Below are 27,937 nucleotides of genomic sequence, written 5' to 3' on the forward strand. Positions count from 1 at the left end.
CCGTTGTTGGGAGATAAGCAACAAAATTTGCATAAATGGGAAGAAATCAGAGCGGGGACCCGTCACAAACGGTGTTCCACAGGGGTCAGTGTTGGGCCCTTTGTTGTTCACAGTATACATATACGACATAGATGGGGGAATATACAGCTACATAAGCAAGTTTGTCGATGACACTAAAATAGGCCGTTGGATTAATTCTGATGAGGACACTTGAAAGCTACAGGAAGATCAGGATAGACTGATGCAGTGGTCAGAAAATTGGCAGATGCAGTTTAATGCAAACAAGCATAAAGTTCTATGCCCATGAAAAGGAAATAAACATATCACTTATAAAGTGAATAATGTAGATGTCACTTACTCTTAATGCGATAAAGATTTAGGAGTTCTGGTTAGCAGTACTCTAAAGCCAAGTGAGCTAGTCATGTCCCTCTCAGATCCAACCCTTCTCACTTGGGAATATACGTGTTGCAGTGTCTGCAAGATACAAAATGGTATACAATAGCAGGTTGTTAGGTAAGACACATATGCAACAGTTAGTCGATGTACACGAATACAGAAATAGGCCAGTAGAGTTGGATTAACCCTTAAAGTCTGATGGAGAAGGACACTATTGAAGATCAAGACTACACTGTCGGAAGATCAGGGTAGTAGTAGTAGTAGTAGTAGGATGAGAGGAGATGTCCCTCTCAGTGGTCAAGTATTTAAATTCGGCAGATGCAGAACTTTAATGCAAAAACAAGCATATCTCTACTGTTCCTGCCTACTTTCTGTATTTCTATGCCCATGTCTAAAAGGCTTGTCAGACACTATAAAGTGAACAAACTTTTCAATAATGTATGATGTCACTTACTCTTAATGACGATCCGCACTGTCGCTTGAAGATAGTTTTAGGAGAACTTCTGGTTAGCAGATTACTCTTCACATCTCTACTGTTCCTGCCTACTTTCTGTATTCGACTGAAGAAGCCTACTGTGTAGGCGAGCAGTGTGTAAGTGTTTGCAATAAGGCTAATAGAATTATTGGCTTCATTCAAGAAGCATAAATAATAGAAGTCCTCAGGTTGTTCTTTAACTCTATATATTGTTGGTAAGGCCCCATTTAGATTATGTTGCGCAGTTCTGGTCATTGTATTACAGATTAGACATAAATGAACTGTAAAACATGCAGAGAAAGATGACAAAGGTGATCCCATGTATCAGAAATCTTTCCTACAAGGACAGATTGAATCTGTGACTTGGGCGCCGTGACGATAAACGTCTTGAGTCCTCACTTCCCAAGAACTTTTGACTATCTCTGCCCAGGAAATCTTCCGAGGCTGTCTTTGTGCCTGAGTTACCAAAACATATGAATCCGATGGTGTCACAACACATTTTCGTGCACGCGAGGTCTCCATTTCGCTAATTTCAAATGAGGCACCCTGATGTATCTCCATTTTCCCCACCAATTCACTGACCAACCAGGTCAATACAGGTGCGACTGAATTATCCTGGGACTTTCCTCCCAGCCACATCACAGACCTGAGACCGACGCCCCCTCCCTCAAGTGTAGATACACTTGATCAAGCACATCACCAAACTCACCGGCATCCGTGTCTGGTCGAACCCAATTCCCCACCCTGTATGACAAGGTGTTCCACCGCCCCCTCTTTTGCAGAGGCCCCACATTCATCGCTGCTTCATTCTCCGTCCCATTACCTCTTCCTCACAATCCTCATGGGTGCGATGCATTTCCCATGGCTTCGAAGAGCCGCTTTCCTCTTCTGATGCTGACTGCCTGGGAGAGGACATTCCACAGCTAAATGGTCATATCTAGGTGTGGCCTGGTCACAGACCTGGCCACTGGGGCGCTGACCCCCAAAATCCTCTCCAGGTATTAGTTTCATACCATAAAAAATGGGTATGGGAAGCAAAAATCAAATTATCGAACAAAATGGGTGTTTCATTACTCACCGAGGCTGAGGTGTGAGCATATAGAACGAAGTTCATTTAGATTGGGTGAGGCAAATGTAACCTTCTGGCCTCTTCCATCCATCCATGGTTTTGTTGCCTTCTGGATGTCTGTTGGTTCATACCATACTGTGAAAATTTTTTAAGACATTAAAAATTTATACCTTGGAGCAAAGATCAGTTTGATAATTATTATTATATTCTCAGAAAACAATAAACCCTTGTGAAAGCCATCCTTCCCGCCTGGGGGTTGTTTACAGCATTATCATCTTACATAATAACGTAATGCCAAGTTTTATTTGTTTGTTTTCATTCAAAATGTTTAATATTTCAAATTTGTAAGTTTTTATGTCCAACCGCCATACCCATAACTTCCTTAAAACTTGAAAAAATCCAGCTGTATAGATTTACAACCCCATGGATCCACTACCCGTCACATTTGCATCACCCGTCATACACATGCACCACCATGTATGACGGGACATAACAAGAAAATGGAGTTTAGAAACCCACCCTGTTGTGTGGGTGTGATGATAAACTTAGTTCCAGCTCTGGCTGTGTTGTACTCACCTAGTTGAGGTTGCAGGGGTCGAGTCCTAGCTCCTGGCCCCGCCTCTTCACTGGTCGCTACTAGGTCACTCTCCCTGAACCGTGTGTGTGTGTGTGTGTGTGTGTGTGTGTGTGTGTGTGTGTGTGTGTGTGTGTGTGTGTGTGTGTGTGTGTGTGTGTGTGTGTTTGTGTTTGTGTGTGCAGTGATATAAAAATCGCTTGAGAAGTCAGAGCATACAAGAGGAGATTGAAATAGCTTGAGGCTCACTGTGGCATTTGTGTGGCCGAGTGCTGCCTGGGAATCTTGACTGTCCCCAATAGTAGTTTCGAATAGTTTCGAATGAATATATATATATATATATATATATATATATATATATATATATATATATATATATATATTTATATATATATATATATATATATATATCAATAACAACACTGCGCTAGCCAAGGATTCGAACCCATGTTGCACTGGCCTGCTTCATGGTAAACAAGAACCACATGACGCTTTAAACCACAGGACCACCCAACCCTACAAGAATGGCGCAGCCAGTAGAGCTAGCTGTGGGCCGCCATCCGAGGGCATACGGAGGCGTGGGAGCTTTAAGCTAGGGATAAGAATGAAATTAGATTAGAAGCTCCCACACCTCCGTATGCCCTCGGATGGCGGCCCACAGCTAGCTCTGCTGGCTGCGCCATTCTTGTAGGGTTGGGTGGTCCTGTGGTTTAAAGCGTCATGTGGTTCTCGTTTACCATGAAGCAGGCCAGTGCAACATGGGTTCGAATCCTTGGCTAGCGCAGTGTTGTTATTGATCAATACCACTCGTCCGTGGTTACAATAATATATATATATATATATATATATATATATATATATATATATAAATATATATATATATATATATATATAAACAAGTGATATCACAACACAATATGCAGAACAACCACTTTGAAAGAATAACGAAATTCCATGTGTTTTCGTGACTTCTCACATTATCAAGGAACTATAAAAAAAAACATCAACAGGAAGGCATATAAGGGCAAGACTACACCTCACAGTCACATCACAACACCCGACTCTGTGAAACACAACTATACTCTACACAAGCATTAAGATTATTACTTGTCTAATGTATTTATTAAATTCTTCTCAAATTTTATTAATTATAAATGAATCCAATTTATATAAACCAAACGAAATATTCATATCATTTTCAAAAATGTTTTTTATGAAACATGATTCTATTATAGTCCTGTCGACCATGGACTTGCTTGATACAGCTTTCTCAACCTTGTGAAACTCAATTGGATGGTTCAAGTCTCTCACATGAATAAACAGAGCATTAGAATCTTGTCTAGTTCTAATGTTATATTTATGTTGTTTTAATCTTTGTTCAAGACTTTTACCAGTTTGACCTTAATAAAATATACAATAAAATTTATTACGGTCAAACTGGTAAAAGTCTTTTGCACTAAGATTAAAACAACATAAATATAACATTAGAACTGGACAAGATTCTAATGCTCTGTTTATTCATATGAGAGATTTTAACCATCCAATTGATTTTCAAAAAGTTGAGAAAGTTGTATCAAAGAACGTTTTCTAATAAATATATCCTAGTGTTTGTTTACGTGTTTTTTCACATTAAAAGAAGTTAATTTATTGAATACCCTGTACATCCTACGAAGAAAGACTAAACAAATTCTATGAGAACAATAGCAAAAACTATTATTCATTGATTTCACTACTAAATTTGAATTTATTTTTATAATGGTGGAGGTTGCTTGTACGGAGCGAAGATGTGGCACCGTCGCACAGGTGACCCTAGGTGCTGAGTGTTCTATAATTTTCTTTATATTTCCCAAGTTCAGTCCTTTCAAATACATTCACTTATATATTCACATTACCTTAGAATTACCAATGTAAATAACGATAACGTTTAATTATATGTTGTAATATCTTAGAATACACGAGAAACTAGTGTGAGGTGTTGTGATGGTTGGCAGCAAGATGGGAGAGTCCTGCAGCATACACAACACTGTGCTTCATACTCCTGTTATGGCTACTTCATCCAGTCTACTTTCTAAAAACTTGTGATCACAATGAGTTCTTACGAGGCATACGAGGCTACAACCTTCCCATGGGGACCTTCAATATATCTGTTATCCTTCCTATCCATTGTGATATCTTTCTGTTCGCCTTACTGGCTGGCCAATGATGGTGAACTAGAGGATGGACATTTCCTGAACACAGGTAAGCCTCCTGCTTTTATTACTCCTCCGTCTTCACATAATCACAGTGGGTTACCTATTACACTCACTAAGTTATGTGTAGCTTACATAATAATCCATCTCTGTGATGGTGAAAGTACATTTTTTATACAGTCGAATTTTGACAGAAGGGGATTACACTATCCCTGACACAACACAAATATACAAATAAACCTGCCATTGATCAGTTTACATAAACTTTTTGAGGACAACACACAGTTTAATGTACATTGACTTTGGAGACATTAGCACTATTAAACATTTGTGATTTTTAAACAAGATAAGATAAGATTTCGTTCGGATTTTTAACCCCGGAGGGTTAGCCACCCAGGATAACCCAAGAAAGTCAGTGCGTCATCGAGGACTGTCTAACTTATTTCCATTGGGGTCCTTAATCTTGTCCCCCAGGATGCGACCCACACCAGTCGACTAACACCCAGGTACCTATTTGCTGCTAGGTGAACAGGACAACAGGTGTAAGGAAACGTGTCGAAATGTTTCCACCCGCCGGGAATCGAACCCGAAACAGTGCTGTTTATGTCAGTATATTTATTTTGTTTTTAAAGGTAACGGCAAAAAATATTTAAGATGGGTTAAGATTTTATAATACTTAAAGAATATTTAGCAATATATGGTCCAAATAATTTCTTGCTATAAAAATTGCATGCACGACATTTTGAGAATACCTTGATCTATATGACGTTCTACAAGGTTAGAAAAAGAATTAATTATCTAAACACCCTATTACGCAGGATGGTTTGTCATACAGTGATTTCGCTGCAGAATCAAACTGAATCCTTGCAACAGGTTTCGAGTTACTTTCACTCAGTGAGTATAGGACAGGTATACATAATATCAGCAATCGTAGATGGATCATGTGCTAGAATTCGCTTTTCTCCTCCCTTTCTCGAAAAATCAAATTCATGTAACCACATTTTGGATACAACCATATAATAAAAGGGAGGGACATATTTGGGACATCATTTCATTCGAATTATCAACCGTGAATTGTTTAGGCCAAGAAAACCAATCACTGGCTTATTTGGATCCTTTGGTTCCTTTTCCCAGGATACTGCTCAAAGCAGTCTGGTAACAGTACCCATTTAAAACTAGTTGAACAGGGGCAGTAGGTGTTAGGAGATTTACCCATTTCTCCAGGCCCCATTCAGGACTGAACCCGGGTCCTTTGGTTGTGAGTCGAAGGCACTACCGTTCATCTATAACAAAATACCCCCAATTGAAAGTAGGGGCCCCATTGGTACACTAAGAGAAAACACCATAAGTGTTCGGGGCCCAAGACTGTTCGACAGCCTCCCATCAAGCCTTAGGGGAATTGTCAATAGGCCCCTGACTGCCTTCAAGAGGGAGCTGGACAGATACCTAGTCAGTGCCGGATCAGCCGGGTTGTGGTTCGTACATTGGACTACGTGCGGCCAGCAGTAACAGTCTAGTTGATCAGGCCCTGATCCACCGGGAGACTTAGTCGTGGACCGGGCCGCGGGGGCGTTGATCTTAGGAATAACCTCCAGGTATACCTGAAGGATATTTCGAGGGTCAGTGCCCCCGCGACCGGGGCCATGACCAGGCCTCGCACAGCACAATTCATTATAATGAGAATATAGAGGGAAGTGCTAAATCCATATGCCTGCAAAATGAGAGGTAATCAGGTTCCATCTGTTTGTAATAATAATAATAATAATAATAATAATTAATAATCAGATTTTGCAAATGACATTTGTTATTGCTATTGTGGACGATATTTGCATCACTAGGTGTTATGCTAAATATTGGTTTTGTCAGTAAGTGGATGGGTGGCAGCAGTGTTACCTCTCCCACCAGCACCAGTGCACCACTACCTCGATACCCTTCCCAGCACCACACAACTCTCCCTCATTTGTAAATTTTAACCTACATGAGTACCTAACAAAGGTATTTAAAGTTTCAATACCAAGAAAGAGAACTCAGCCTTATTTTGAAGTCTCCTATACAGAAAAAAAATACCGACAAAATCAAAATAAATACAATTTGCTTTTCACAATTTATGTTTTTTCTTTAGAATAAAAATACTTTAAATACAGCTAAAATTATGTAATTTTCCTAAATTCATAAAAATACTGAGTTTGCTAAAAGTTTGTAATACTTGCTTTAATTAACGATTACATATCATGTGCAATTAGATGTAACTTAAATTGTATTATAGATCCTCCGAAATTGGGCGAACACTAGGATGTAATAGATATTTCTCCTCTGCATCGTCAGGGAAACTGGAAGAGGCTGGTAGTAGCCCATAGGTCTAGTTTTTTGAATGAACTTGGAACCTAATTCATTGAGAGAACCTTTTTGCATCTAATCTTCCAGACTGCAAGGTTCTGTGATTATACTGGAACAAAGGGATACTCAGTGATGGCAGCAGTCACTATAATTTTCTAAGTTTGTCTGCTTACCTAATTTCAGTGGCATCACCTTGAAGAATTGAGACACTTATGCAACACATGGGAATCTTTATTGAAGAAACGTTTCGCCACACAGTGGCTTCATCAGTCTAATACAAAGTAGAAATGGGTAAGGAGAAGTTTGAGGTAATCAGTCCCTCAACCTGGAATCGATGTGTTCAGTCCATCACTCTTGTAGGAAATGCAGCATATGGCCAGAGGGGTGGCTTATATACTGCAGTCAGATGAGGTGAAACAGGAGGAGGCGGGATCACAGTGGGACCTGCCACTTTCTACTTTGTATTGGACTGATGAAGCCACTGTGTGGCGAAACGTTTCTTCAATAAAGATTCCCATGTGTTGCATAAGTGTCTCAATTCTTCAACTTCTCGGTTTTCTAAACCATTCATGGCATCACCTTGTTGAACAACACTAAATGTGATGCATGTGTCAACCAGAGGACTGTAGATACACATATATTCTTTCTCGTTAGCAGTCTGTCGTTCTTCCAGTGAGAGTTCGGGCATTTAATTTATATCCTGCTCATCTTGTCCTCATCCTGGATGGAATATAGCTGTAGCAATCTTAGCTCCGTTGTTTGTTGGTCATATTAGCGGTTGATCCTGTAGTGTCCAACTAACTGGTACCACCTTTGAAACTGGGATCATGCGCACCAGCTACTTGCGATTTTTTTATAGAATGTGATTTACGAGTTCATTTAATGTTTTGTAAGGTAAGGTTTGCACGGGAATCTGAGAGACCATATGTTTGTCCAGTCATTCCAGTCTGACCGAGAATATGACTCATCTTTGAGTTAGTCAGAATTTTTAACACGAACTTTAGAATTATGCCATATTCAGCTTGGTGGCTGAGAATAGACAGAACATCACAAAATGTAGGCAAGCTTACGGGTGATTAACCATCTTATCTTCTTTATTATCTTAAAGTCGGCGATTTCTTCCCTAGAATCTCGTGAATGGCTTTAGATCCAAGAGGAACGCAAAAGAGTATTGTCGGAGATATTAGCGTTTTGAAATATTGACAAGATGACTAACTTGGTCAGTGATATGTTGGACACTTGGCTCACTTCTGAATGGTATTAATGGAGAGGCCAGGATTCTCCAGGTTCTCCTGATTTTTCCAGTGTCCTTTAATAGATATTCTGTGATGTCATAGTCAAGGAGAAAGATGTTTAAATTTGCGGTATTGTGCCTTAGGTTAGGTAAGATTCGTCAAGAAACAGGACAGTTATTTCTTGATGGGCGTCTTAGTCATATAATGACCCGCCACTGGAGCTTTTTGTCATCTGACCGAGGCCTACTGGATTACCGGTCCAACTCTTTAAAAAATAAAAAGATTTTATGTAATATTGTGCCTTTTTATTCTTTAAGTTCATAGTCACCAAAGAAAAATGGAAGGGGAACGACGATAAATACCTTGGTTTACAGCACCTCTTTTAAACAAAGCAGTATTAGTCAAGTTCATTTTAATCATATGAGGATAGACTGAGGGCTCTCAGTCTGCACTTTCTCGAAAGGCGTAGAATTAGGGGGGATATGATCGAGGTGTATAAATGGAAAACGAATAAATAAAGGGGATGTAAATAGCGTGCTGAAAATTTCCAGCCAAGACAGGACTCGCAGCAATGGTTTCAAGTTGGAAAAATTCAGATTCAGGAAGGATATAGGAAAGCATTGGTTTGGTAATAGAGTTGTGGATGAGTGGAACAAACTCCCGAGTACAGTTATTCAGGCTAAAACGTTGTGTAGTTTTAAAAATAGGTTAGATAAATACATGAGTGGGTGTGGGTGGGTGTGAGCTGGACCTGACTAGCTTGTGCTGTTGGGTCTGGTGCAGTGCTCCATCCTTGAGTGGAGATGATCAGACTGGGTGGGTCATTGGGCTAATCCGGGGGGGGGGTCATTGGTCTAATCCGGGGGGGGGGTCATGGTCCAGCTCCGCATGGGTCAGTAGGCCTGTTGCAGTGTTCCTTCTTTTTTATGTTCTTATGAGGGTAGTAGTGTATGCCCGTGACTAACGGTAGCTTGCTGTTGCATACAGGCTTGTGGGAAGTGTGCTTCACTAATTATCACGACTACACCTACCGCTACGATAGGATCTACGATGGCTGCTACTGGACACTTGACGAGGAGATGCACGTCATAGCAGACCAGCTTAGACGACGTGAGTATCATATTTTGTATTCATGTACACAGTACACAATACATTAAGAAAAATTAATCCCGTTTATTTTTGTGGTAGTTTAGCTACCGTCATACCTGGAAGTTTAGTGCATCTGTGTACTCCACTGCTGCTGGGTCCCACCTCTTAAATTTTAACAACTAGTGTGTAACTCAAGGTTTATCTGAAGAGGGTTTCGGGGGTCAACGCCCCCGCGGCTTGGTCTGTGACCAGGCCTCGCAATGGATCAGGGCTGTTACTGCTGGCCGCACGTAGACTGACGTACGAACCTCAGTCCAGCTGGTCAGATTCAGACCGTAAATATAATAATTTAGTTTCCATTTCTACGCGATGGATCAATGAAAACTACACCAAACCCACTACACACATTCCATAACACAGTTCATGTGTTGGTCAATCCATAACAGTTCATGTGTTGGTCATTCCATAACAGTTCATGTGTTGGTCATTCCATAACAGTTCATATGTTGGTCATTCCATAACAGTTCATGTGTTGGTCATTCCATAACAGTTCATGTGTTGGTCATTCCATAACATAGTTCATGTGTTGGTCATTCCATAACATAGTTCATGTGTTGGTCATTCCATAACAGTTCATATGTTGGTCATTCCATAACATAGTTCATGTGTTGGTCATTCCATAACATAGTTCATGTGTTGGTCATTCCATAACAGTTCATGTGTTGATCATTCCATAACAATTCATGTGTTGGTCATTCCATAACAGTTCATGTGTTGATCATTCCATAACATAGTTCATGTGTTGGTTATTTCATAACAGTTCATATGTTGGTCATTCCATAACAGTTCATGTGTTGGTCATTCCATAACATAGTTCATATGTTGGTCATTCCATAACAGTTCATATGTTGGTCATTCCATAACATAGTTCATATGTTGGTCATTCCATAACATAGTTCATATGTTGGTCATTCCATAACAGTTCATATGTTGGTCATTCCATAACAGTTCATGTGTTGGTCATTCCATGACAGTTCATATGTTGATCATTCCATGACAGTTCATGTGTTGGTCATTCCATGACAGTTCATGTGTTGGTCATTCCATGACAGTTCATGTGTTGGTCATTCCATGACAGTTCATATGTTGGTCATTCCATGACAGTTCATATGTTGGTCATTCCATGACAGTTCATATGTTGGTCATTCCATGACAGTTCATATGTTGGTCATTCCATGACAGTTCATATGTTGGTCATTCCATGACAGTTCATATGTTGGTCATTCCATAACAGTTCATATGTTGGTCATTCCATAACAGTTCATGTGTTGGTCATTCCATGACATTTCATATGTTGGTCATTCGGTAACAATTCATATGTTGGTCATTCTGTAACACAGTTCAAATATTGGGTAGTCTAGACCAGTTGATCATAACTTGAGGGTCGCAGACCCTTGTGGGGTAACTTGAGTTATTCCAAGGGTCCGTGAAGCGCCCCAGAAAGTATTCCTCCTCCTACAGCCAGCCCTTATTTTCTGCTATCTATCTGTGTCTGTCCCCGCCCAAACTTGGGCAGGGATAGTCACCTGAAAATTCACCAAATGATTAACTTCTTCCCCAGGAAAAGTTTCGGCAACAAAATGTGGACCAGTTTTTTTTTTATATTCCGATTTGCAATTTTACACTAAGGCTAACCTCGAAACCTAGCCAATAGTATATAATGTAAAATAGATTAATTTACCTAACCTACTTGCATAACTTTAATTTTTCTTGGGAAATGAAGAGAACATTCTTTAAGTGGCTCCATGTTAAAAACAATTGTCTAACTTTTTTTCGCTATTTAGATACTATAAATCAATTTAATAACTTAATAATCTCGGATTTGCCGTATATATATATATATATATATATATATATATATATATATATATATATATATATATATATATATATATATATATATATATATATATATATATATATATATATATATATATATATATATATATATATATATATATATATATATATATATATATATATATATATATACTTTGTTTTCAACACTCCAAGTGAAAGAGAGAGTGCAAATGAATTATTAAGTCAACTGAAGATCCCATGAATAAATCTCCACTAAGTAGGCCATCAAATGACTAGTAGGTACACCTCGAAATTTTATGAAAGGAATAACCATCACCCCTTCACAGTCGAATGAGTCGGGAGGCGGGGGGTTCCTCCCCTGTGCTACGAAAATGAACATTTTCCAGGGCAAAATCCGTGTTTTCTAAGCAAAAACTTTTTCATGGTCAAACTACAAGACCCGGCCGAGACAGTACCGGCGAACCTCATTCAATCCCATCTTTGATAATCCATTATTTATTTGTTTGAAATTGGTTGATTTAATTTGTGTCAAAAAAGAGACTTTTAGCATGTTATTTGTACTGTAAGTTTTGTGGTATTTGATGATCCGTATATTGCTTGTATGAAAATCAAGGCACTAAAATAACAGTGCCACACCATACCCTTTATGCTGCCCCATTCCTTTCCCACGACACTCAAATCTCTGTCCATACTATAAAACGAAAGGATGGAATTTAATAAGAAAAAATACATAAAAAGCATTAAACGAGCAATAGACATTTAGGCGCGCAAGGTAGCAAAACAAGACTGGCTAGGGTAGGAAGCTGTACTGACAGTAATGGCGGAGATGCGTTTAAATCCTCGCGCCTCGCTCAGCCAACACCCAGTTTCTCCAGCGCTGTTGCCACGATATATTGTATAATTTGTTCACTACCACCTTACCTAAGTTATTTATTCGTTTCACCTTTTACAAAAATCAAATACATGTATATAAGTTATACATATTTTCTGGATATATTATCTTTACTCGCTATTTATAAATATAGAATAACGCACATAAACTTCTTAAGATCGTTAATTTTAATTTGAACGTATATATCATTTCTAATATTGAAAATACTGATGATGCAAATTCTAACTAATCCGAAAATCGTATTTAAAATTTAATGATTGTTGTGTAAATATCAAGAAATAGTTAATTGCAGGTGTGTGGCAGGTGAAGGGAACCCTGAGCGAGGCTAGCCAGGTGCACCACAACCATCATCACTCTTACATCCTTATACCTTAAAACCTTCTCTGTTCTTTCTTGTGATGCATTGTGTGAAGACCTCCCAGTGCTTAAATAGTTTTCCTGTGCTTTATCAGTGTGTGAGATATATTCCCGAAAGCCTATAACGAATGTGAAGACCGTTTTGGGCGTACATTAACAGAAAAGTGGAAAACGGTTTAGTATAAGCAGGGTGTAGTTATGGCCAGTGTATTTGCAGTGGATTAACAACAGTAAGTGAGCCTTTGCGCCAGTGTTTTCGCCTCTTACTGACTGATGGCACCAAATATAAAGAACAAAGTATATGTTGAAAACTATCTTGAATCTTGGGGAGGGCGAAATAGTGCATTTAACCCTCGTAACAATAACGAAAACCAGAAATAACTTGCTTGTGCTAAGAAGCCATTCTAAGAACTGATTAAAATCTAATCACGAAGAATAAAGTGTTGGATGCTACAGTTACACTCAGAAATTAGATCATATTAGTTGGTTTTGTTAGAGGTGGTCAGGATGGTGGTGCCCCCAAGAGAAAGACGGACCACGGCTGGCTGGTGGGCCATAGCTTTCCACGTACTGGCTTTCCTGCTAATAACCATCGGAATGTTTACCACATATTGGCTGCAGGCCGAAAAGAAGGCCTACGGTACCTCCATGGACAGGATAGGGCTGTGGACGCAGTGCTTCCGCAGTTTCACTGTAGAGAAGGACGTGTACCGTGAAAGGTTCTTTGTGGGGTGTCGGTGGCTCTTTGATCCCTTCACTACAGGATACGAGGATGTCAGGGAGATGTTACAGAGGCGTAAGTTGCTACCCAGAGAACTAGTGTATCTCAGGATAAGCACAGTTGAGTAGCTAGCAACCATGGGTGACCACATGGTACACATTATTCATATGCTGCTTGAACCTAAATAAGCTATGGGATTAAGGTGCACTGTAAATAATAGTTATATTTACAAGTGTTGAAGGCTAATATACTAATATAAGAAATGTAAGGAGAACCAAATGTATAAAAAAAGATATCGACCTGTTGATTTAATATTTGACACCTGGATATTATTAATGTATATTCTAATGTGAATAATGCTAAATATATTTCTCCCTCTTGCAGCATTCTTCGTGACAGTGCAGGTTTTCTTCACCTTCTGCTTCACACTGTCACTGATTGGGGCAGCCCTTACTGGCATCTTGGTCCTATGTCCTGGTGAAGAATTCGAGAGAGCCGTCCTTAAGATTGCCTATATTGATCTCTTTATCTCCTGTGAGTTGCTCTGCTAGTCATTTTTGTCATAATCTATTGTGTGTGTGCAACAAATAAGGTGGTTTCACTGTACCAATAAATGAAATCATGACAAAACGTTACATGCATGCATACATTATACATGCATGTATGTATACATTATACATATGAAAAAAGCTTTATAGATATTCAGCAAAGCCACTAACTTTTCAAACCACTATCGTTGGCAAGTTATGTACTTGGCAGGTTCATTAACCTGTTAAAATATAACCATGAGTTATCCACCAACATCATTTAGGTATGGGTTAGGTATATTAGGCTTATTCTTGTTGATAGTTTCACTAAATTTAAAAATGGTAGAGGAAAATTTCAGGAAAAATTTCAGTGACTTCTAATAAATTAATGGCTTTGGAACATTGGAGAGCACTTGCATTTGCTTTGGACATAAAATGCATATGGCAGTAGTAAGTTGGTAAAAAAAAATAATCATCCAGGTACATATTACTGTCCTGCTGTGTGAGCTTGAAATGGAAGCCTATTAAACATTTCTCACTGGCAGGATTGGAAATACTTTGTCATGAGCACTATTGTGAAATTTGAGTGAGTGTAGGCTCAACATGAGTATACTAAAATGCCTAAATTACTGGGAAAGGTTGAAGTTCCTTAACTTGTATTCCCTGGAATGCAGGCGAGAAAGATACATACATGATAATATACACTTAGAAAATCCTAGAGGGATTAATGCCATATTTGCTCGTGGAACTCACTTCCTGTGAAAGCAGAAGACTGGCAGGCTGTGCAGCATCCCCCCAATGAAAAGCAGAGGTGCCAAGAGTATGCTAATGGACACCACAATAGGTGTCAGGGGCCCAAGACTTCAACTGCCTCCCAGCATACATAAGGGGGATTTCCAGGAAACCCCTGGCTGTCTTCGAGAAGGTGCTGGACAGGCACATAGTCAGTACCTGACCAGCCGGGCTGTGGTTCGTATGTCAGTCAGCGTACGGCCAGCAATAACAGCCTTGTTGATCAGGCCCTCATCCACCATGAGGCCTGGTCACAGATTGGGCCGTGGGGGCTTTTATCCCCGAAACTCTCTCCAGGTATATTCTCAAGGTACACAGCTGGACTGATGATACTGACCACCAATTTCATGGTAAGATGAGACTACTACCTAAACTGAAGTTAACTTAGCCTGAGCTTAATTCTAAGTGCATGTTGCCATAAAGCTGAAAAATATTTTTGAAGTTTATTGCCACCTCCATGAAGCCAGCTGCTAGTTAGTACATACTGTACCTTGGAAATTAAGTTATGTAGTGAAGGATGTACTTATCTCAAAGTCCTGGTAACTGGTATAGTGTAAGAGCATTTTGAGAAGCAGTGTATTAAACAGCTGTTAATGAGGTGTGTATGATCAGTGAGATATGTTAAGCAAATCTTCAACTACAGGCATTTTAAGAAAACTGTTATGTGGTATATTATTCCGGCAGGGGTGTTTGGGTTTATTGCTGTCATCATCTTTGGGGCAATGGGTGACAATCGGGATTGGATGCCACATTGGGATCATAACCACCTCTCATGGTCCTTCGGTCTTGGTAAGCATTCCACTACAGTATTTATTTTATAAATTGTATACGTATTCGTATGTGTACAAATTCATGTTTTTAAATTTCACAGTATATTTGTCCTTAGTTTCCATTACCTACCATATACAGTATGTTGAATATCTTCTCTCAAAATTATTAAGGGTTTAGATTGTAAGTTTTATGCCTCTTTCATAACATAATTATATTGGTTATGATGTTTTTGCCATTTTGAAAGGTAACGACAAAAACTATAAAAAAAACTCGGATTAAAAAAAAAAAATTATACATTACATGGTCATCAAACAATATCACTGTAAAGTGTAAAATTTTCAGTAAGGTGATGAAGGTATCAAACGAGTTAGGTAAAGAAAATTTTATATCACATTGGAGGGAGGGAGTATGGAAGAAGTGAATGTGTTCAGATAATTAGGAGTAGACTTGTCAGCGGTTCAGTTTATGAAGGACGAGGTAAACCATAGAATTGATGAGGAAAAAAGGGTGGGTGGTGCATTGATGTATCTGTGGAGAAAGAACTTTATCTGTGGAGGCACAGAAGGGAATGTACGAGAGTATAGTGGTACCAGCACTTATTTGAGTGTGAAGCATGGGTTATAAATTCAATTCAATTCAGTTCAAGTTTATTCTCTATAAGGGTTACAATGTGGGGTTTGCAGGTTTTGGGTATTGTGTGGTTTACATGTTATAAAATACTAATTACAGAGGGGGCCACTAGGACACCTAGCATGGCTAGGCATTTCGAGCAGACTTAGATTAATTCTTAACATTAAATCCTTGCAGATTATGGTATTAAGGCTAAGTAACTACATAATTTGTGAGTTTAGCAATGTGAATGCTTTTGTTTTGGCACAATACAAGGTGTCTATATTGGAGTATCATAGGCAAACTTATGACTAGTTAGGATTTATTATTTTAAGATTAAGATTAGTATTTCTGGGTTTATAGTCAGTGGGTGAGTGAGTGTAATTGTGAACCACCAGGTGGTTATCATGTAGTTAGTTGTCGGGGTGGATCAGAGAGATAAGATGTTTTCTAACTAGTTTTGAAAGTGATGAATGTGTTTGCAATTCTAGAGTTTTCAGGTAGGGTGTTCCAGATTTTAGGTCCTTTGAAATACATTGAATTTTTGTAAAGGTTTAGTCGAACACGGGGAATGTTATAGAGATGTTTGTGTCTGGTGTTATGCCTGTAGATCCTGTCACAACTGTCAAGAAAGCGTTTTAGGTCAAGGTTAATATTGGAATTTAAGGTCCTGTAGATATAGATTGCACAGTAGTAAGTGTGGATGTTCTGAACAGGGAGTAAGTTTAGATCTATGAAGAATGGGGGGGTGTGTTGCCAGGGATGGGATTTGTTGATTATTCTTACTGCGGCTTTTTGTTGGGTTATTGGCTTTAGGCGTGTTGCTGCAGTTGAACCCCAAGCACAGATAGCATAGGTGAGGTATGGATATATAAGTGAATGGTATAGTGTGAGAAGGGCAGTTTGCGGTACGTAGTATCGTATCTTGGAGAGGATCCCCACCGTTTTGGATACTTCTTTTGTTATGTGTTGGATATGGGTGCTGAAATTTAGGTTGTTGTCGAGGTATAGGCCAAGGAATTTGCCCTCATTATGTCTGGCAGTTAGTGTTGTCGATCTTAATGTTAAGTTGCACAACACCTGCTCTGCTACCAAACATAATACATGTATACAGTAGTAGGTTTTGCCAGTGTTAGGTGTAAGTTTATTGGCTGTCATCCAAGTCGATATTTTGAGCAGCTCCTCGTTAACAATGGTGTTGAGGGTGGCAAGATTAGGGTGGGAGATGACATAAGTCGTGTCGTCAGCAAAGAGAATGGGTTTCAGGTGTTGGGATATGTTTGGAAGATCATTGATGTAATTGAGGAAGAGCAGGGGTCCAAGGACACTTCCCTGTGGAACTCCAGTATCAAGTGGCCGTATTGATGAGGCTGTGTCTTTAATGGTGACATACTGATACCTATTAGAAAGGTAGGATTTAAAATATGCAAGCGCTTGGCCTCTTATACCATAGTGGTCAAGTTTGTGGAGTAGGATGCCGTGGTCTACTGTGTCAAACGCTTTTCTTAGGTCAATAAAAATTCCTAGCGGATATTCCTTATTTTCCAATGCTGTGTAAAGCAGGTCTAGCATTTTTATAATTGCATCATTAGTGCTTTTATTTTTCCTAAATCCAAATTGGCAGGGGTTGAATATGTTTTGTGACTTTATAAATGAATATAGTCTCCTGTGCACGAGTTTCTCTAAGATTTTGGATAGCAATGGTAAGTTTGATATTGGCTTATAGTTGTTTACGTCTGTAGGGTCACCACTTTTATGTATTGGTGTAACCCTTGCTGTCTTGAGTAGTGTCGGGAAACCGCTAGTTTCTAGTGACTTGTTAAAAAGTAATGTAATAGCATGCGAAAGGACATGGGCCGCTCGCTTGTACAATAATGGTGGGACGTGAGACAGATTCCCCGAGTTATTTTTAAGGGACTTTATGATCGCAGTGACTTCCGTGGGCTCAGTTGGTACAAGATAGAAGGAATTTGGGAAATTCCCATCTAGGTAGTCCCCGGCACGGGCATTGGTACATGGGATTTTACTGGCGAGATTAGATCCTGTGTTTGAGAAGAAGTCGTTTATCTTGTTAGCTGTATCATTGGGATGCAGTGGTGTTTCATGAGGTTTAGTTAGAATAATATTCTTGGTTTTTTTCAGTTTGAGGGCCCCCAGAATCTGGGAAAGTGTTTTCCAGGTCTTTTTTATATCTTCTCTTGTGTCAGTGAATCTGCTGGAGTAGTACAGTTGTTTGGCTTTCTTTATTAATTTGGTGAGAACTGTTGAATATTGTTTAAGAATATCTTTGTGCATTAAGCCCTGTCTATATTGCTTTTCATATTGGTGTTTCTTATCAATGGATTTCAGAATGCTGCTTGTTAGCCATGGGCAACCAAGCTGTTTATTCGTGATCTGTTTCGTTTTTATAGGACAATGTTTGTTGTATAGTCTAAGTATTTTGTTAAGAAAAATGTCTGTCCAATCGTCAATACCATTGGCATTGGAGAATTCTGTAGGCCAGTCAACAGTCTCTAGGTCTGCTGTGAAATTCCTTATTGAGGCCTCGTCATGGAGTCTAAATGAAACTTTGTTGTATTCGAGTGGTGGCTTACTAATGTTTGTTAAGAGGAAGGTTGGGTAGTGGTCAGTAGTGCTGTCTGTGATTATCCCTGATATAAGGGGGGTCTAGTATATTGGTCCATATGTGGTCTATTATGGTTGCACTTGTCTCAGTCAGCCTGGTTGGTTTAGTTATTGTTGGTATGAGGAGTGTGTTGTTCATATTGCTGATGAAATCAGTTAGTCTGATCATCTGGTAGGCCAAGGTTGATATTGAAGTCTCCAGCTAAGAGGTGGTGGTGCTTGTTCATTTGTCTGTTTGTTATTAGTGACTTTAGATTCTCACTGAAGTTTGGGATGTTTGTGTGGAGTATATGGCACTGATTGTTATAGGTGTCTTGAGGTTTTTTACAGTAAAATTAGCAAAAATGTATTGCCCATATTCATCACTAAAGCAATTAGTGCTAATACAAGATAGTTGGTTAGAGTAATAGATTGCAGTACCACCCCCAACTTGGTATGGTCTGCAGTTGTGGATTGCTGTGTATCCTGGTAGTGGGTAGATATCAGTTGTGTCCTGCTTAAGCCAGGTCTCAGTAAGAATAATGCAGGAGAAGGGTGTCTTTAGTGACTCAAGGAGTGCCAGGTCATCATAGTGTTGCTTAAGGACCTGATGTAGTTAAGAACAGATAGACTTTGAGCAGTGTTCAGGATAGTGCTGGCTTGTGATGCTGTGTAATAAAGGCAGTTACTTTCCAATAAGTTTTGATTGTGTGTTAGATTATGGAGGTTTAGATCAGGGTCAATGTGATCATTCATCTTTTAGGTTTAAATAGTGGTTGTTTATATCCTGCATTATGTGGTGAGTTCTAATACTGATTTCTGTAGTGGTGGGAGGTTTGGATAAGTATACCGCTAAAGCACTTTGGTCATATAGAGTATAGTTGCTAATAAACATAATGAAATTGATATTGTCAATGTGTTGTGCTAGAATGAGTTGAAGTACAACTAGGTATAAACTAATACTATAAAAAAACAAACAAATTACAAGTGGCACCAGACTCGCTCTTGTAATTGCACTAAGGTCTAATAAATAACAAAAAGGCACAATACCATGACTGGAACAATACACAAATAACCCGCACATAAAAGAGAGAAGCTTACGACGACGTTTCGGTCCGACTTCGACCATTGACAAAGTGTAAGGTCTAATATAATGAATTTAGTGTTGTCTATGTATTGAGCTAGAATGAGCTAAAGTACAACTAGGTATAAACTTATAATATAAAAATACAAATTAAAATGGTACTTGCAATTGCACTAGGGTCTGATATAGGTTGTTAACAAGATCAAGAATATAACTAGAGAACAAGTTATATGCAGCCCTGATCATCCATTAGGGAGAGAAAGTTATACACAGCCCTGATCATCCATTAGGGAGAGCAAGTTATATGCAGCCCTGATCATCCATTAGGGAGAGCAAGTTAAATGCAACCCTGATCATCCATTAGGGAGAGCAAGTTGTATGTAGCCCTGATCATCCATTAGGGAGAGCAAGTTATATGTAGCCCTGATCATCCATTAGGGAGAACAGGTTATATCCCTGATCATTCATTAGGGAGAGCAAGTTATATGCAGCCCTGATCATCCATTAGGGAGAGCAAGTTATATGCAGCCCTGATCATCCATTAGGGAGAGCAAGTTATATGCAGCCCTGATCATCCATTAGGGAGAGCAAGTTATATGTAGCCCTGATCATCCATTAGGGAGAACAAGTTATATGCAGCCCTGATCATCCATTAGGGAGAGCAAGTTATATGCAGCCCTGATCATCCATTAGGGAGAGCAAGTTATATGCAGCCCTGATCATCCATTAGGGAGAGCAAGTTATATGCAGCCCTGATCATCCATTAGGGAGAACAAGTTATATGCAGCCCTGATCATCCATTAGGGAGAACAAGTTATATGCAGCCCTGATCATCCATTAGGGAGAGCAAGTTATATGCAGCCCTGATCATCCATTAGGGAGAGCAAGTTAAATGCAACCCTGATCATCCATTAGGGAGAGCAAGTTATATGTAGCCCTGATCATCCATTAGGGAGAAGTTATATGCAGCCCTGATCATCCATTAGGGAGAGCAAGTTATATACAGCCCTGATCATCCATTAGGGAGAGCAAGTTATATGCAGCCCTGATCATCCATTAGGGAGAGCAAGTTATATGCAGCCCTGATCATCCATTAGGGAGAGCAAGTTATATGCAGCCCTGATCATCCATTAGGGAGAGCAAGTTAAATGCAACCCTGATCATCCATTAGGGAGAGCAAGTTATATGTAGCCCTGATCATCCATTAGGGAGAACAGGTTATATCTCTGATCATTCATTAGGGAGAGCAAGTTATATGCAGCCCTGATCATCCATTAGGGAGAGCAAGTTATATGCAGCCCTGATCATCCATTAGGGAGAGCAAGTTATATGCAGCCCTGATCATCCATTAGGGAGAGCAAGTTATATGCAGCCCTGATCATCCATTAGGGAGAGCAGGTTATATGCAGCCCTGATCATCCATTAGGGAGAGCAGGTTATATACAGCCCTGATCATCCATTAGGGAGAGCAGGGAGTGTAGCAGGCATGCAGGGAGTGTAGCAGGCATGCAGGGAGTGTAGCAGGCATGCAGGGAGTGTAGCAGGCATGCAGGGAGTGTAGCAGGCATGCAGGGAGTGTAGCAGGCATGCAGGTAGTGTAGCAGGCATGCAGGGAGTATAGCAGGCATGCTACACTTCCAGAAGCCAGCATTAGTCTTCAATAAAGGTATGTAATACTGATTTGTTAAAAAAATGATTTTTTTGTGAATTTTTTTGTCTGGAACGGATTAATTGTATTTACATTAATTCTTATGGGAAATATTATTTTGGTTTTAGGCCAAGCTTCTGGAATGGATTACAGTTGATAACCGAGGGTCCACCGTGCTATGTATATATAATTTTTTTAACACTGGCTGTCTCCCACTGAGGTAGGGTGACCCAAAAAAAGAAACACTTTCACCATCATTCACACTAGCACTGTCTTGCCAGCTGCACGCATATACAACAGTTCAAATGTCCGTCCAAACAGCAGATATTCCAAACCCCTTCTTTAGAGTGCAGGTGTCATGTAGGGGGGTAATGATTGAATAGGATATAAATGGGGAATATGGGAGTAAGGGATTATGTAGGCAGGGGAGAGGCAGGCGAGGTGGTAGGAGTGAGATGATTAGCGGAGGTAGGTAGGTAATGACAGGTCAGTGGTGACCACCACGACACTCTCATTAACTCTACACTACTCACTAACATATGCCTCGCCCATTCTTCACTCATATATAAACATAATAAAAATATAAGAATTAGGAATAGCAAATAACGGGGACAGTGAATATTACTATTCTACTCAAACACAGTTTATTATTAAGTCCTTGTACCATAATATATTTGGGAACAGGAGTACATCATTGAGGTTTAGATAAATGGGGTGGTACACATAAGCAGTGAGACAGGGAACACAATCAACTTGACGAAAATGAATATAACTTACAATATAGCACAGAGGACAGTTCACTACAGGAACTAAGCCCCAGGTCCCAAGACCTACACAGCACGAGTACTGCGCCAAGCCAGTACTCTGCCCACTGCCTCCAACAGTCTCCTCCAGAGACTTCAGCAGCCTTCTCCCGAGCCCTGCACCCCAGCAGCAGCTCCGCTCGAAGTCTCTGCTCAGGAGCTCTGCACCCCAGCAGCAGCTCCGCTCGAATCTCTGCTCAGGCTCTTCCTTGGGCTTTTATGGTGGTCCAAGCACCCTCCACAACCACGTGTACGACCTGACGCCTAGGTCTGACGCCGTCAAGAACAAAAGACCTCAGACGTGGGCGTGGCTACAGACGTTTGCCAAGGCAAGGTGTGACCATATAATTGGTTAAATTAGGTCTCCCCAGAGACCTCGGAAGCCCAGCTGAACTACATCACATCCCCCTTTCTCCCCCAATTTAAAATATCTGAGAACTAGGACAATTTGTCCTAAGTTATTAGACTATTTTAATCCCAATCCCTTAAATCTATTACAATACAAAGACAAAATTATACATAATACAAAATTATTCCACTACATATATTTCCCTCCTAGGTAGTAGGTTGGTAGACAGCAGCCGCCCAGGGAGGTACTACCGTCCTGCCAAGTGAATGTAAAACTGAAGCCTGTAACTGTTTTACACGATGGTAGGATTGCTGGTGTCTTTTTTTTTCTGTCTCATACACATGCAAGATTTCAGGTATGTCTTGCTACTTCTACTTACACTTAGGTCACACTACACATACATGTACAAGCATATATATACACACCCCTTTGGGTTTTCTTCTATGTTCTTTCTAGTTCTTGTTCTTGTTTATTTCCTCTTACCTCCATGGGGAAGTGGAACAGAATTCTTCCTCCGTAAGCCATGCATGTTGTAAGAGGCGACTAAAATGCCGGGAGCAAGGGGCTGGTAACCTCTTCTCCTGTATATATTACTAAATGCAAAGGGAGAAACTTTCGTTTTTCCTTTTGGGCCACCCCGCCTCGGTGGGATACAGCCGGTGTGTTGAAAGAAAGATATATTTCCCTCAACCTTCTCATCTACCACAAGGCAGCATAATCAGTACACCTGGCAGTTGGCCAGCATAATAGTTGCTCTCTGGTGCAAAGCCTCCTTACCCGTCATTTCTCCTTAAACCTAAATATCGGGCTCCAGTGCCTTCCCTACTTCTACTAGAAATGCTCTAGCCAATGCTAGTCACCCTCGCACGTTATCCATTGGGCCAAACCTCTAGGCTTCTATGGCGTGGAAAACTGCTCCAACGGGTTGCATTCTTTCAAGTAATTGCAACTGGACCACTTCACGACCACCAAGGTCGCATTTTTGGCACACTTCACATGCACACTACAACATCTGAAAATCGAGACAGGGCAGGCATCGCAGCAAAGACCCTCCATTATCCTATGCCACTACTAGGATTCACTGGCCTCATAAAACAAGGCGGCCATAAACACTGGACCGTATTCAAGGTCACCTTATTTCACACAGGTAACACTAACACTTCTGGCAAGTCAAAGTAGGCTGGGGACATCACACACTCTCAATTGTCTCTCATGGCTGGCAGGACATCCCCGCATACCAGTCGTACAGGTCGACCAGCAAGGCAGGATACACCTCCATACCGCCCTTGAAAACAGGCTGGTCCCAGCAGCTGGAGTCCATCTCCACGGTTCACGTCCTTCCACATCTCCGAGGATGGCAGCTCCTTTATAGTAGATTCTCCTCTCCTGGCACACCATCCAGGATCCCTCACACACCAGTGCAGCATCACCGCCATCTCCTGAGCTAGGCGGCATCGCAGCATCACAGCACGGCTACTGCATCACAGCACGGTCCCAACATCTCAGCATCCCGGCACGGTCCCAGCATAGCAGACAGCATCACAGCACGGCCACAGCATAGCAGACAGCATCACAGCACGGCCACAGCATAACAGACAGCATCACAGCACGGCCACAGCATAGCAGACAGCATCACAGCAGCCGACATCAGCAGTAGCAGGCAATGGTCAGTTGCTCGAGGTGAGGTGAGGTCACTTCAGGTCATCAACAGCAGGTGCGGTCACCCATCCCTGGCAACTGCGGGTAACTGGCGGTCCGCGGGTGATTGTCACAGAGGCTGGGTGACGCAGACACCCACTACAATGGATGACAGACCAGGGCAGCAATACATCTACTGGGGCACATCAACTGGGTGACTGGGCACATCAGGTGGATAATAATCATAGGCATCTCTTCAGTGGGTGACAGTTGTGGGCTAGTCTTCCAAGGCAGGCTGGGTGACTTCTCATTCCTCTGTAAATATTCAATTTCGGCAGTAATTGCTTCCCCCAAAAGTCTCACCCAAATACTGATATTCTCCACCATTTATCTCAAACCAACAACCAACTCCACCAAATATAATAATACAACCACACAATTACTCAGACCCACTGTCAAGAAAAGGTCAGTTAAGGTCACTAGGATTATAATATCATTATAATAACACACAAAATCATATGGTAGCATAAGTATAACCGAGCAGTCAAAAATAAGGCACATGGGACTGGTTCCTACTATAAAAATAATAAGAACCACCACCGCTTAGACACCATGTCATGTAGGGGGGTAATGATTGAATAGGATATAAGTGGGGAATATGGGAGTAAGGGATTATGTAGGCAGGGGAGAGGCAGGCGAGGTGGTAGGAGTGAGATGATTAGCAGAGGTAGGTAGGTAATGACAGGTCAGTGGTGACCACCACGACACTCTCATTAACTCTACACTACTAACATATGCCTCGCCCATTCTTCACTCATATATAAACATAATAAAAATATAAGAATTAGGAATAGCAAATAATGGGGACAGTGAATATTACTATTCTACTCAAACACAGTTTATTATTAAGTCCTTGTACCATAATATATTTGGGAACAGGAGTACATCATTGAGGTTTAGATAAATGGGGTGGTACACATAAGCAGTGAGACAGGGAACACAATCAAGTTGATGAAAATGAATATAACTTACAATATAGCACAGAGGACAGTTCACTACAGGAACTAAGCCCCAGGTCCCAAGACCTACACAGCACGAGTACTGCGCCAAGCCAGTACTCTGCCCACTGCCTCCAACAGTCTCCTCCAGAGACTTCAGCAGCCTTCTCCCGAGCCCTGCACCCCAGCAGCAGCTCCGCTCGAAGTCTCTGCTCAGGAGCTCTGCACCCCAGCAGCAGCTCCGCTCCAATCTTTTATCATGCTCTTCCTTGGGCTTTTATGGTGGTCCAAGCACCCTCCACAACCACGTGTATGACCTGACGCCGTCAAGAACAAAAGACCTCAGACGTGGGCGTGGCTACAGACGTTTGCCAAGGCAAGGTGTGACCATATAATTGGTTAAATTAGGTCTCCCCAGAGACCTCACAAGCCCAGCTGAACTACATCACACAGGCACTGTACTTCCCACCTACGGGACTCTAAGTCTGGCTAACCGGTTTCCCTGAATCCCTTCACAAAATATCTTGTTCACACTCCAACAGCTTGTTAGGTCCCAAAAACCATTTAGTCTCCGTTCATTCCTATTTAACATTCTCGCACATGCCTGCTGTATGTCCAAGCCCCCTTGCATACAGAACCTCCTTTGCCCCTTCACTCCATCCTTTCCTAGGATGACCCTCATTATATATGTTTGTTTATTTATTTTTGGAGATGAATAATTTTTTTACATGCAAAAAGCACAAATTTCATTACAATCCTTTGATTTTTTGTGTGACAGCTGTGGTGGGTGTAGTAGCAGAGTTTGTTGCAGCAGTACTGTTCTGGGTGGAGTATCGCATCCAGAAACGCAAGGAGTCCTACCGACAGAGTCATGGAGTCTTCACACTTGAAGGAACCAAAACATAAAACTGCTTTCCATGCCTAAGACCAATATTTATATCGAGAAGTCTAGAAAAGATGTCATTGGCTTAAATTGGCAGGAAAATGCCAACTTCCAGTAAATTTCAGTTTCTCCATAAGCAAGATAGAAATAGAACTATGGCAACAAGAGACCTGCAGGAAAAACACAGGAAGACATTAGAAGTTTACAAGTGGGTGGTTATTTATAGTAATGTCAAACATTTTGAGCCATTTTGCATTCTTTATCACTGTTCAAGTTTATCACATTCATGGTGTAACGTACTACATTCAGTACAGTATTACGTAATTTATTACTGTAGAGACCAGGGACATTATGAGTGATCAGTTGCACTGATTTAGAATGCAGTCACCATCTCAGGCTTGTGACATACTATTAGGTGTTATAAAATTCATGAGAGGCACCTTGCAAGAGCAGTCGCTTAAATAATTCCATTTCCTGTATTGAAGGTGCACTCAGAATTTATCATATAACTCTGCCTATTACAAAATGAGAATTTATTAAACTATATTTTCTCTTGAAATGACAGTATCAAATATCAGCATTGATACATTATTATTCATTTAATAGTCATGTAGATTTATAAGGTAAATTAACTATATATATTCAAATGCAGTACCATGGGTTAAAAATATAGAAATTTACATATTTACTATCTTTTATTATTTTAGAATATGACGAAGTCTGGTAACTTTCAGTCGAGCATTCTTATCAGTATTTCTGATGTTTTGAAGCCAATATATATTGATTGTAATATTTATAATTTCCCCTTTTTTTGTACAGATTAATTTAGGGTATGTGACTAATTTAAAACAGTTTTCTACCAGTCTAGTACTAGAAGACTTTATTTTCTAAATGTAGTACATTGTCTTATGCAGCAGGTTAAATATAACAGCTGCTGCAATATTTAGGATCTCCTAAGTTATTTGCAATTAGTATATTAAGTTTTGTAAAATATAGACTTACCAATTTTTTTTCTCTCCTCTCTTATGTACATAATACTGTTTCAGGGTGTGGGTAGGTGTCCTGGGTTTTTTGTATTAAACATTCATTATTTTTGTGTGTTTCTTCCATTACTTATGTTGACAACACGACTTGGTAGCTAAGCTAATGTACTTAAGTCTGTGTGAAGTCATTAAGATATTGTGATTTTTAACTGTGGTAACTACTCCGTCCATGATGTAGCTATGTTAAAGTTCATCCGTCCTTTTGGCTGCCATAGTGATACTGGGAACACCTAGCCTTAAGCTAAGCTGCAGCAGGTGTGGTCCTTGGCTGCACTCTGGGTGTCCCATTTTTATAGTTGCATTACTTCAAAATTTCAAAATTAGGTATCCCCATCAGGGTAATACCTTATGGGGTAGCTTGTTAGTTTTTATGTTTTATTCACTTTGGTACAGTAACTGCAGAATACCTTTTTTCACTACCTGAAGCTTTCAACAATTATGTATCTTGGTAAATATTTTTTTTTTATTTTTTTTATTATCACACCGGCCGATTCCCACCAAGGCAGGGTGGCCCGAAAAAGAAAAACTTTCACCATCATTCACTCCATCACTGTCTTGCCAGAAGGGTGCTTTACACTACAGTTTTTAAACTGCAACATTAACACCCCTCCTTCAGAGTGCAGGCACTGTACTTCCCATCTCCAGGACTCAAGTCCGGCCTGCCGGTTTCCCTGAATCCCTTCATAAATGTTACTTTGCTCACACTCCAACAGCACGTCAAGTATTAAAAACCATTTGTCTCCATTCACTCCTATCAAACACGCTCAAGCATGCCTGCTGGAAGTCCAAGCCCCTCGCACACAAAACCTCCTTTACCCCCTCCCTCCAACCCTTCCTAGGCCGACCCCTACCCCGCCTTCCTTCCACTACAGACTGATACACTCTTGAAGTCATTCTGTTTCGCTCCATTCTCTCTACATGTCCGAACCACCTCAACAACCCTTCCTCAGCCCTCTGGACAACAGTTTTGGTA

The 27,937-nt window shown here is 40.4% G+C and overlaps 2 protein-coding genes across 3 annotated transcripts in view; one reads left to right on the plus strand and one right to left on the minus strand.

The window, feature by feature from the left end:
• Positions 1 to 1,208: 1,208 nt before the first annotated feature.
• The window catches only part of LOC128687016 (uncharacterized), a 97,218-nt gene continuing 70,489 nt past the window's right edge, over positions 1,209 to 27,937 (minus strand). Inside the window, exons 6-7 of the mRNA XM_070082710.1 lie at positions 1,950 to 2,075; positions 1,209 to 1,327 (exon numbers count right to left, since the gene is read on the minus strand). Of these exons, the coding sequence (XP_069938811.1) occupies positions 1,209 to 1,327; positions 1,950 to 2,075 (245 nt within the window). The remainder of the gene's footprint in view (positions 1,328 to 1,949; positions 2,076 to 27,937) is intronic.
• LOC128686810 (uncharacterized) lies at positions 4,503 to 27,013 on the plus strand. Of its 2 annotated transcripts, XM_053773922.2 has the most exons (5): positions 4,503 to 4,752; positions 9,263 to 9,385; positions 13,600 to 13,749; positions 15,219 to 15,323; positions 25,817 to 27,013. In XM_053773922.2, the coding sequence occupies exons 1-5, from the start codon at positions 4,602 to 4,604 to the stop codon at positions 25,942 to 25,944; spliced, it is 657 nt and encodes a 218-aa protein (XP_053629897.1). In that variant the 5' UTR covers positions 4,503 to 4,601; the 3' UTR covers positions 25,945 to 27,013. The 2 variants fall into 2 exon arrangements, with proteins under 2 accessions (XP_053629897.1, XP_053629896.1); XM_053773921.2 differs by lacking the exons at positions 4,503 to 4,752; positions 9,263 to 9,385 and adding an exon at positions 12,862 to 13,290 and having other exon boundaries at positions 25,817 to 26,092.

Source organism: Cherax quadricarinatus, chromosome 7, assembly GCF_038502225.1.
Source record: "Cherax quadricarinatus isolate ZL_2023a chromosome 7, ASM3850222v1, whole genome shotgun sequence".
Classification (NCBI taxonomy): Eukaryota; Metazoa; Arthropoda; class Malacostraca; order Decapoda; family Parastacidae; genus Cherax; species Cherax quadricarinatus.